Source organism: Anser anser (assembly GCF_964211835.1).
Source record: "Anser anser genome assembly, chromosome: 1".
NCBI lineage: Eukaryota > Metazoa > Chordata > Aves > Anseriformes > Anatidae > Anser > Anser anser.
The window spans coordinates 119,958,985-119,971,258 of NC_139720.1; the positions used below are offsets into that span (position 1 = coordinate 119,958,985).

The 12,274-nt window shown below is 39.4% G+C and overlaps 1 protein-coding gene across 4 annotated transcripts in view; it reads right to left on the reverse strand.

Moving 5' to 3' along the window:
- The window catches only part of USP9X (ubiquitin specific peptidase 9 X-linked), a 102,106-nt gene that overhangs the window by 75,324 nt on the left and 14,508 nt on the right, over positions 1–12,274 (reverse strand). For all 4 annotated transcript variants that reach the window (XM_083821160.1, XM_083821158.1, XM_083821161.1 and 1 more), the window contains exon 2: positions 254–507. In XM_083821160.1, coding sequence (XP_083677286.1) covers positions 254–349 — 96 coding nt within the window. In that variant the 5' untranslated portion in view covers positions 350–507. The remainder of the gene's footprint in view (positions 1–253; positions 508–12,274) is intronic.

The window sequence follows — 12,274 nt, forward strand, 5'->3', positions numbered from 1 at the left end:
ATAAATATGCTTGAAAAAGCTATGCCACTGCCTGAAAAGGGAGCATTTTTTGCATGCTCCCTAACAGTACCTAATGTGCCAACAGCACTGCCTTCATCCCTGAAATTTCTTGTGTACTTCTGTAAAGAAAAAAAGAATAGCTAATTTAACTAGACATCTCCAGGACTATACAAACTCACAGTTCAAATAAGTCATAAATGCCATTTGTAAAGAAACGACTCGTTTATTGCTAGATAACTTGATAGTAACATACCTGATTCTGCTGGAGGGGAGGCTGGGACTGTCCATCAGGAGCCTGGCCCTGGCTATCATTGCCTCCTACCGGAGAGCCACGAGTCGTGGCTGTCATACTCGACACAGGGCAGATCTTTGCAATTTTGTCTGCTTAAGTAGTTGTTGTGAGAGAAGAAATTATAGTCCACTTAGTAAAGTTGAAGTACCAGCATATGCTTGCCTTAAAAAGCTCCAACTCAAGAACATGCCATCTTGCAGAGACCATTGCATAACCTGAAAAAAAAAGATGATATTCTATATTGCTACATGCATAAAAGAAATATACTGCTATAAAGGATCTTTTATTTTAGACTTAGTATTTCTTTTTACTGAGTACAACTGACATCGAAAGGTAACAGTTGAAATATTTAACATACTTTAACACTCTAAGCAAAAATTATACTGATAATTACTGTTACACCACTGAGAAACTGACACACATCCAAACACATGCAGCTGTTTACTCTGACACAATCGTGCTTAAACTGCTACAGTAGATTTTCAATTTGAATTCAAGGTGCTGATCTAGGCCCACAAAGAAGTGTACCTCATGACCTGATTAAGAGCATAAACCAGCACATTTGTCATCTTTTCCAATATTCTCTTCCCAACAGTGTCCAATTGCAGATGTCTGAGGGGAGTTAGGGGAGATTGTTTCTACCTCAGTTAAGACTAACAGAGAGTCTGCAGCCAAACTTCTGTAAGCACGCCAGTATTCATTCTGGGCATCTGACCTGTATTCCCTTCTTCCAGCACTTGCCTATGGAAACCTGGATCTGTTGACTTTTCAAGCCCACTACAAAGCTCATCTCACCCCCACCAAGTTTTTTAGGAGATTATACGAAACCGGGGACATTAGATTTACTTACTGATGTTGTAATAATGATATACCAACAATTCAATAATTGCTACATATTTAAACTTCATTATTTATCATGTAAATAAAAAAGTTTTATTTTACACCTATTATTTTATTTTAGACTCAGTATTTAATTTACTATATAGTAATTTAACAAAAATAAAAGTACTAAGTTACACAAACAATTACACACTCTACCACAGGGCACTATATAACCATGTTATCTTCCAGACCAAGTCAGGCTTCTAAGTGCTACAGAAACTAACAAGAGTACTCAAAAGTTAAAAAAAATAAAATAAAAACGTAGGGTGGTAGAAAGAATTCTGTAAGCTTTCAGTAAGAGTGATTTGGTGCTACTAAGCTCCTGATTCACAGCATCACAGGATGTGTGAGGCTGGCAGGGACCCCTGGAGGCCACCCGCTCCAAGCCCTGCCCAAGCAGGGCCACCCAGCGCAGGCTGCCCAGGGCCGTGCCCAGGCGGCTTTTGGAGATCCACAAGGAGGAGCCCCCACAGCTCTCTGGGCAGCCTGTGCCAGGGCTCCTCACCGCACAGCACAGAAGGGCTGCCCGGTGCTCAGAGGGAGCCTCCTGGGCTCCAGTTTGTGCCCACTGCCTCTGGTCCTGGTGCTGGGCACCGCTGAAAAGGGCCTGGCTCTATCCTCTTTGCACCCTCCCTTCAGGTATTGAAGCTTGGTTGCAGATATTCAGAAAAGAGCTTCAACATGAGCCAGCAGTGTGCCCTGGCAAGTCAAGAGGGCAAACCAAGTTTTGGGGTGCACTAAACACAGCACAGGTGGCCGGTCAAAAGAGGCCAGGAATAGAGATTCTCCATCTCTAGTGTTGGTGTGGCCTCACTAGCCTCACTATGAATATTACATGCAGTTCTGGGCTCCACTATAATAAAAAGGATGTTAAGGTCCTTGACAGCATCCAAAGGAGAGCAGCAAAGTTGTCAAAAGGCTGGAAGGCATGTCCTGTGAAGAGAGGCTGAGAACACTTGGGTTGCCCAGTCTGGAGAAGAGGAGGCCAAGAGAGACCTCATTGCTCTCTGCAACCTCCTGAGGAGGGAAAGTGAACAGAAGAGAGGCACCGGTCTCTTTGCATGGTAACCAACAAGAGGACGTGCAGGAATGGCACAAAGCTGCACCAGGGGACGTTCAGAGCGGACATCAGTAAAGATTTCTTTACTGTGAGGGTGGTCAAACATTGCAACAGGCTGCCTGGTGAGGTGGTTGATGCCCCATGCCTGTTCACATTTGAGGCATGTGGATGAGGCCCCTGCTGGTAAGTTTTAACTTTGGGTCAGCCAGTTGGACTTGAAGATCTTGGTAGGTCTCTTCCAACTGAACTATTCTATTCTATTCAGGTTAACAAGTTAAAGTTTCTGCTGTAACACTATGCATATTAGTAATTGTTTTATTACAACATCTCATGCCAATTCCTTTTCAATGCTGTTGCTGTCTTTCTCTAAGACACTTTAAAATTCTTTCCTAAATTGTGCCAATTTGCAAGGCCGGTTACAAATACAGTGAAAATTTGGATCATATATAATACTCCTCCTCTACCCAGCCCCCGATCTTATTATCACCAACAAATTTAGAAAACTCTAGTATTGCCACTAAACTAATGCTTGCATCTGAACAAAACTGTGTCCTTGGAATACAGTCAATTGTAATCCATCCCCACCCTTCAGGACTTACATTTACAGAATTTACTAAGCCTGCTAAAATCTAGAGCAAAAGGCATTACCAACTCAAGTTTTCTTCAGGATGAAACTGACTTTTAAAATGCAACTTTAAAAACTAACTTGCTTTAATTGGTGTTCTTTTTTTAAGTGCCCTCCTCCGAGTATTTTTCTTCCGATGAAGTTTAGAAAGATTGCTAGGTAGAAAATATCAGCATGACTAAGTTTCCGACCATGTGAATACACGCTGTACCACAGTTCAGTGCACTCAGTTCCCCTGCGTTACCTGACTGAGGCTTCCAAGTGTCTGCTTAAACCGATGAAATCAAACTTCTGCCAACTTACATTGTATTTTTCAACAGCCCTAAGCCAACTCTATGACCACAATAAACACCTCTCTCCTTCCTCAACAGGTCTGGTCTGCAATTTGGCCACACAAAAACTTGCGCTGGCACACTGACTGAGGTAGCAAAGCGGCCGGGAGAAAAGGGTGGAATCCTGGTCCAGGTTGCCCCTAAACTGCACAAGGAAGTGACCTCTGACACCTGGGATTCCCCTACAACTTGCGTGACATGCAAGCTGCTTCCGTCTCATCTCCTTCTGATTCTAATTCTTTTGCTCAACTCATCCTCAAGGGAACCACTGCAGAGTATGAGAAGAAACAAACACTGATTATTTTTCAGTTTCTGTAATTACCTGAACTGGCACACTGCAAAACCACAGAATACTCACCCTAGTGCTAAGCCAGGACAAACCTGCAGCTCTCCCGTTACACTGACCTTACAGCAAGCATGGATTTACACTCAGATTTTGCCTCTGTGCTTTGTTGAAAAGTCTGGGCAAAGCATTCTTGTAAATTCATTTCTGCCCAAGGCACATGATGTAATTTAACTAGGAGACAGAAAAAAACGAGTGCTGCATTGACCAACTTATTCACAGTCTTGCAAATTCACAGATTAAAACAAGATCTGTGTAGTAAAAATACCCAGAATTCTGTAGACACTAGTAAATACAGAACATTTACAAAAATGACTTTCTGATGTGTCTTCTTCCTTCTATTTAGTGACTTTACACACTAATCATGATAGTTTATGCATACTACTGATATTATATTCCCATTCTTCACAGAAGCGTATTTCAGGACCCTCAGAGAAGTTCACCTGGTTTGGCCACATCAGAATACTTAAGACAAGGACAACTGTGAGGGTTGTCCACTTCCCTCTCCTCTTCCCCCCAATATTTTCTAGATGTACTCAGAGATACAAAAGCTGCTGCAAAGCTTGAAGTTACTAACTAAAACCCCTGCACCTCCGATAAACAGTCTGATTGCTTCTTACAGTATCCACACATTTTAAATTTCAAAGATATCCTTGTTGAGGTATTTTCCTTCTAATTACAAAAGAAAACATGTTTTTGTAAGCACAAATCATTATCAATTTAGGTATTTTAAACAGTAGTAGAAGGGAGTCATTTACCACTCCTGCTTTTAGCCACCAATTTAGCCATTTATGATGTAGAGAAAGCATCGAACTGCACACCCTCACAGAACACAGTACTACTTTAATCTCTGCATTACGTTTTATTAATTACAATTCCGTAGAACCGATTAACCGTGAAATTCTGAATTCCAATCATTTCTTTAATTCAGATTATTCAATTTCAAACGTTAAAGAGTTAAAACTCACCAAGGCATATAGTTTGGCTCAGCCCGAGATTAACCTTTACACCTAGTTATAATTAACCTGTCCATATTCACATGTAAACTGATTCAGTGGCATCCCATTTTGAGCACACACGTAGCCCAACAGAAACAATTCTAACTGCCTGTATTCAGCTGAATCCTGTGGAGACTTTGCGTTAGTTTTTGCCTCATTTCTACTATATTTGATCTAGGATTCAACATACTAAGCAGTGGTTAAAAAAATTACCATCCTCATCCAAAGGCTTTGAGAATGGATGCCTTGATACGGTGTCAGGATGGAGACAGGCACCTATTAACTGCCACACTAACTAGTGCACTGTTAATCAAGCAATGTGTGAGGCTATGAAGACTCAGTCAAATAAACCCCGTTGACATTCCGTTTGGGTTGCCAGCTAAGCAAATCCTGATTTGCCGTGCTTCTTCCCGTTTCTTTACGTCATGCTGAGCCGCCATAAAATTCCAGGTGAAGTTCTGCTTCTGCTGGCTCCCTGCCACGTTAGTCACACCGGGAAAAGACGACCGCAGCTTTGACTCCACACGCTGCCCATGTGGCCACTGCAGGCACCGCTCTGCCTGCACTGGGGCCTCTGTGCCAAGGTGTGAGAAGCAGCTCAGTGTGGTGGCACACCTATGCCTTGGCTGCTTGCTCCCTCAGACGTCGCTGAAATGCCCCAAAACAGAGAGCCTTCCTCCCAGGTGAGCTCCCTGTACTCTTGAATCCCAGAAAAAAGCAAGTACACGGGGACAGATGACAGCAGCAGACCTCAAAATACAGTTCATCATTCATGTGCGTTACCAAAGCCCTACCTTTTATTTAAATGGATCTGATTAGCTGTATGAGCAAGAATATGTGCCCCAGTACTAAACCCACTGGATGTGTGGTAACAATGTACCCCAGCATACTAACCTACCCAACAGGTAAGACCACAGCTTTCTAAAAATCATACAACTGTATTAAGAATTTACAACGAATACAATGAATTTTTTCCAGCGTTTGCAGATACATTCCTATCTTAACAGGATCTCACAGAAGATGAGCTTTTGAACCATAAGTTCAAGAACTGAGGCAGTACAAACTTCAGATTGAAAGGTATCGCAGCCTCGCTTCATAGAGGATTCTGGGAACTGCCTTCTTCAAGTCCTAATAAATACTGACTCATCACACGGGTTGTGACGTGCTTCTCGTTTAAAAATTCTAGGCTTCGGAATCCGACCTTCTGCCCTATTCCTTCATTTCAATCAGAACACCTTCTCATCTAGAAACACGTTCCCAAAAGTGTAACACTGACCTAATTCAGCAGTTACATTCCATACACACCCCCACAGATTTATCATTATCCTCCTTCTCTGTGCCTTGTATCTTTCAGGAAGGAGGAAATGATTTATGTAATCAGAAAATAAAACCGGTGGTCCCAGCAACTTGCTCATTAACACTGACAGGCACTAAAATTGAAACGTATTCATGATTCATACAAACTCATCAGTAAGCTACTACTGAAGAGCAAGAGGTGCCTAACATACAACGGTGTTTAAAATATACCCCATCAGCTGCAATTGGAGAAACTGTTATTTATTTTAAATAATTTATATTAAAGACAATTAATTTATTCTCCCAGTAAAGAAGTAAGTGCATTTGGAACTTAGACAACTGCATCAGGTAACAATACATTATGTCAAAATAATAAATTCTTAAGTAACTGATGCCTTATCATGCAAGTTTTCAAGACACAGACTGATTTTGAGCAACTGTAACAAACAGGAATTAAAACTACTGCCATTAAGAATCAGGTTAGCCAAGTAACCTTTTTCACTGATCTTTCCATGCCATGTCTGAAATTAAGATAGTCAGCAGCACAAGTTTCTGGAACGTTGGGAACATCCATGGAAGCGTATACTTCTATTTGTCTTCAACATCAGATGAGAAAATAAAGAGGAATATCCTCAAACATACTTCAGTTTCTTCAGAATGAACAAACACATACATTTAATTTCAAAATAATGTTGAGACAGGTGAAGACTAATCTACATCTACTTATTGGTATGCAACTTCACTTGCCAGAAGCTCCTACATCTACCACTCACATGAACTGAGCGAACTGTAAAAGCACAGAGAATGAACTACTGGAACAAAGCATCACCTTTTTACTGCCAGGTCAAGGGGAAAGCAAAAGGACCGCAGCTCTCAACTGCGTAAGTATAGTCTCAAAAAAGGAGTTGCCTAAATGCATTCTCAAAGGAGGAGTTGCCTAAATGCATTCAGATTGTCCAGTACCAGCTATGCAGCATTCTATGCTGAAGAGACTGCACAGGAATGCTGCAGAAAATGCCAGTTTTTAAGCAATGATGTGTCATGCTGCTTGATCAACAAATACAATTTGCATTACACATTTAGAGATGTGACAGCCTGATCCTACTGTCCTCCACCTGTGTTTTAAGTAACTCTGGACTTTATGCAGAAGTCTTGTGGAAAATTTAAAGTTGTAGGGACATTCAAAGATTGAAGCCTTAATGTGAATCAAGATCTGGGGAAAACAAAGTTCAATAATGTGAGAGAAATGAAAGTGTCTAATTCATGTGTTACAAGAATTATAATAATGATTATGTGTGGCGTAATTCAAGAATGGGGATATAGAAATCAGCATTTTTTCAGTCACTTAAAAAACACAACTAGGCCTAGTAGTATTGATGATGTAAAGAGCAAAATTTTTTGATAGCTTTGTTACTGCAAAAACAATGTGGATTATTTCACCTTTTGAGAAGTCTTCTCAACAGCAAATGGGACGGGTTTCCCATGTAAACAGATGTGAGACATACTGATGAAGAGCAGAATCTGGCTACATTTAACTCTTCCAGGTGTAACAGTAAGCCTAAGCTTGTGGTTCACATGGAAAGGCTCATCAGATGATCAGAAGTAAAGCCTCTTCTCACATTTCCATGGCTGAAGTTGCCCCATGAGTCTTGATCTCATTTAAATGCCAAGGTTAAAGCCCAAGAAATTTTAATTAAAGCGAACTGTATTCAAGTTAAGGCTGAGAACCCAGTTTGGCCCTGCACATCAGGACAGTAAAACTGACATCTTGTTTCCACATGGAATAACATCCCAAAGGACTTGAGGAAAAAAAAACCAACAACACAAAAACAACACAAACAAGGATATCCTTTAGAACATAAGAAGGATTGTCTTACTTAAAGGCAAGAATCAATGAAGTTCAGTCCCAGTATACCAGTGGGTACTTAAGGTACAGGATGCTTTTTCCCCACAGAGCACATCAGCAAGAGGTCAAGTGTTCAGATCATACACATCATTCCCCTGGCTACCAAACAGAAAAGTCAATTTTAGTTCCTGTTCTGAAGAAGAAAAAGTGTTTTGCTCACGTGACCGTAGATCAAGTAGAATGCCAAAGACAGCACCAAGAAACAACAGTCAATGCCGTACACACAAAACCAGCAAATAGTGTGACAATTAACCAGGCTCCCTTCAGCCATGGCCTTGCTATGCGCTTCTGCAGGCACATGTTCAGGACTCTGCCCTAGACAGGGCCTGGAGTGGGACGGCCTCTCACTGAGCACGACTGTTCCTTTGTTCACAGGAGCTCTCAATGCGAGCTCCCATGACTCAACTGGTATCAAACTGTGCCCTCAGTGACACTTAATACAGCTGAATGACGGATGAAAGAGGGATGTAAAATTTACAGACCCTGCAATTCTGTTTCTTAAGTACTTAAACACTTACAGGTGATCAACAAACTACATTCAAGCCACTGGTAAGTAGCGAGATGACGTGTGTTTTATGCTGGGAGAGGATGATTTTGGTCACAACAGTAAAACAAACCAGACTTTGCAGGCACATCAAGAAGTCAAATAAATAAAGCAAAACACTGGTGCATGCACTATAGCCTCAGAATACCACACTTAGTAACTCAGAGTCAATTCTATCTAGAAAATGCTAACATCTGTTTTAAAAACTGTTTAAATGTTTTGAGCTACAACTTCCATTTACTATACAGACCTTGAATTCACAATGAATATGCAAAAAAAGTGGCTAAGATTTCCTTCCACCTTATATTAAAAGAACAAGCTTCAACAGGAAACAACCTCAAAACTAAAAAAATAATTAAAAACCAGTTCTAAGAATTCTGTTACGTACATTTGCTTCAGAGTCAGATTCAATCTTTCCCAGCTAAGCAACACAATGCTACACTTTTTTTCCAATTATGCTACAGTTTATTTACTTAGGAAGCTGCCCTTCTGCATTCCAAAAATGTATTCCTGGCAATAGAGCCAATTAGGATCGAGTTGATATCGTGGGTCCAACTGCAATCTTAGTCCTTTACAGGCCGCAGTGGAACACTATAAGCAAGGACAAATCTTGGTTTCATGTTTATATTTAGACAGTGCTCTAGATTTATTAAAAGGAATATACACATTTGCAATTGATACTCTACCATCTATGGAGATACTACATTATGTCTACTTATTGCTAGAGCAAGAAAGTAAAGAATATGTCTAATGTTTGCAACAAGGATGGATAAAATGCTTTCAGTTCCTTCTTATATTTGTTGTTCGGTCATGGCCATATTAAGTACTTCACATTGTTTATCCAATTCTAAAATGGATGTAGTAGTTACAAGTCTCAAAGCTATATAGTGAAGTTTATAGTCCGTAATACCTTAAGAACCCTGTTTGCTCCTTAAAACATTAATCCAAATGTTAATAATTACAAGATGTTACGCTATTAGGCTTTTTGAAAAGATTTCATTTTGCTTGATTTTGAAAAGGTATAATTAACTTTTAATGTTACTTTGCATTTGACTTGACTGCTCTGCCTTTTTGCTACAAAGAGCATTATTATTGGATGCTCAAAAGTCAATGGGAAAAATCACAATACATTCTCATTATTATGGGTAGCAAAAAATAAAGACTTAATTCCACCTAAAAATGAAAGGTTTTTCTCAGCAAGGCATGAATTCCTACAGCAATGCACTAGGGAACAAAGGAAATTTAAAAAATTCCTAACACTGAGATATCAGTGACCTCCTGTGAGTTGCCCAAGCACACTACAAAAGGAGAATGAAAGGTTTGGGGAATGGGATGCATTACAGAGTCTGAAAGAGACAGCAGACCAGACACTTATGTTTACAGAGCAGTACTCATCTTCGTGTCTTCTCTGCATGAGGATGCGCACAACACAGCCTCCAATTCTTGCCAATTAATACGTTTTTTAAGAGCAGACACAAATTATGTAAGTCTGTAATGGCATTGAAAGTTTTGTTCTTGTTCTTCATTGTGACAACATGTAGCAGTGGATCAGGAAACAATAACTGGTCAGCAATGGTAACAGAGATAGTTTTTTGGCACATTGAGTCTTTAAAACTTTCAGTGGAATACAAAGCTTTGTATACCAATGCAGGTAGTAAGTAACACTTTGTTTTTCCTGCACTTCTAAATAAGATTAATTTTTAGGTAAACATATTAGAAAACACTAACAAAACAGAATGAGGTTTTCCTAAATCACATGCCCCCCCCCCCCAATTCATTTTAATGTACAGTCCACAAATTTATTTTAATTTTTAATCCTTATCTACGCTTACGTATTTCCCAGCACAGGCATATTATCATCATACATAATTAAGAAATATATTTAAAATGTCCTAGCAATCATTATAGAAATCATTAAACAATTCAACCTTTTCTGCCATATTAAGTAATATTTCTGCTCTGAATCGGATGCACTTTGTGTTATGATATTGAACACAAGACAAAAAACTGTTTCCAATATTTTTCATGTAATACATTAAAACAACTTACAAAAACTCTCGTGTGAAGCTGACCTGAGTATTTAGTATTTATACTAAAATATTTAGTATGAGATAATCAAGAACCCTAAGAAATCCATAGATGTGACTTCTACTAGATCTTTGAAAACAGGATATAGTCCAAAATAGCACAGAACGGAAGAGGGGGAGAAGTGGGGGGAACAGAGAGAGGAAATCAAATTACCATCTCTGGACATAAACCTGTTAGTTGTCACTAATGCAACTTCCTACAGTCTAGTAAGTACGATCAGTTTAATATTTTATCATGAACGTGAAAGGTGTTAAAAGTTACCTGCATTCTTACATGCTTTTTTGATTATGTTTACAGTAAACAAAACAGGTTTTTCTCAAATAAAATGAAAAATATATATCCAGTGATTAAATTTGAAGCTACTAACAAGGTTTTAACAAACAGGGACAAACACTCCTAGCCAAACCCTACAGGTTATCAATTCTCAATCCCGTATTACTCATTATTACTGATAATTCAGAAAAAGCTATAAAATCTGTCATAAATTCCACACGTGGCATACAAACTAACGGGGCGATTACTCTGTGACGAGTTCTCATTATCATCTGGTAAGCCTGGCACAATAAAATGTGCACTGACATAGCCAAGTGTCAGGTCATTTGACTAGAAAAAAAAAGGTACAAAACTTTTTTGTGTATATTGGGAAACATGACTGGAAGAATACTTATTCTAGAAAAGCAACCAAACGTGAACACCACAATTGCATGTTTTTAGCAAGTATAAATCTCTGGATCGTTATCTTTTTAAAAGAAGCATATCATTTTGGTTGCAGAACTGGTAAGAAACTTGTGAATTACAACCTTTTACATCTAGAAAAAAAACAACAAGTGGCAACAAAGATACCCTCCACATGAATTAGTTGCCCAGTCAGAAGAGAGTGTTACATGCTGAATTAAATATCTGAAGCGATTACAAGACTGGCCACAGGACACAGCATCCACTTCTGAGACAGCCTAGTTGTTCTGGGGTTTTGAACTGCTGTTTATCTCACTCCCTCACAGTAAGGGAATAAAGATGTCCTTTTCAGACTGTTACTTCTACTCTCTCGCTCAACTTGTGAACCTATCAGAGGAGAAAAAGAACTGAGAATTCAGCAGGCAAGTACTGTATGAGCTGCATTTATAACTGACATTTTCTTTTCAAAGAAAAAATCATTGCCAATCAGGCACGTAAACAAAGTCATAAAGAACAGAGAGGACCTGCTGTCACCCTACAACTTTTGAGGAGAGGCGTAGTTTTCCACACAACATATGTCCTTTACAGTGTGGAAGACCCAAGTTATAAATACAGTAAGGTATTATTTCATGCTAAGAGATTTTAAGCTGCAGACTGCAAGAACAGAAACAACACCTGAAATGTGTGTTTTGCAAAAGTTTGGCTAGTTAGGCACAAAAACATTTCTTGGATGTTTGAAAAAGTACACAAAGCTAAGGAGACCAGCTGATACCCCTCCCAGCTACAGGACACATTTTCGATTAAGAACTAACGCCCAGACACAGAAAACATCTTTAAACATAACTCTGAAACTGTATATGATGAAGAATAATAAATTCAGTAACACTATTCTCCATACCAGGTGAGGAAGGAGGATACTGAATGCCTGCACAGCACACCGGGTAATATTTCCATCCAGTGCCATTCTCCCAGGGATAACACACTGGAAGGGGTTAGGAATTGTATCTTCTGACACAGGAGGAACTAAGTACTCTGACATTGTCATGGTTTTACATTGGAAATTTTAGCAGCCAGCAAATACAGACAAAATACAAAGTTAAATGGGGGTCAATCAGGCTTAATATGCTTGAAACAAAATGAGTAATAACAGGGTGTAAAAAAATTACTACCGGCTATAAACAGGAAAGAATACTGGTAAGCCTTCATTGTTGAAAAACAAAACCAAAAAAGCAC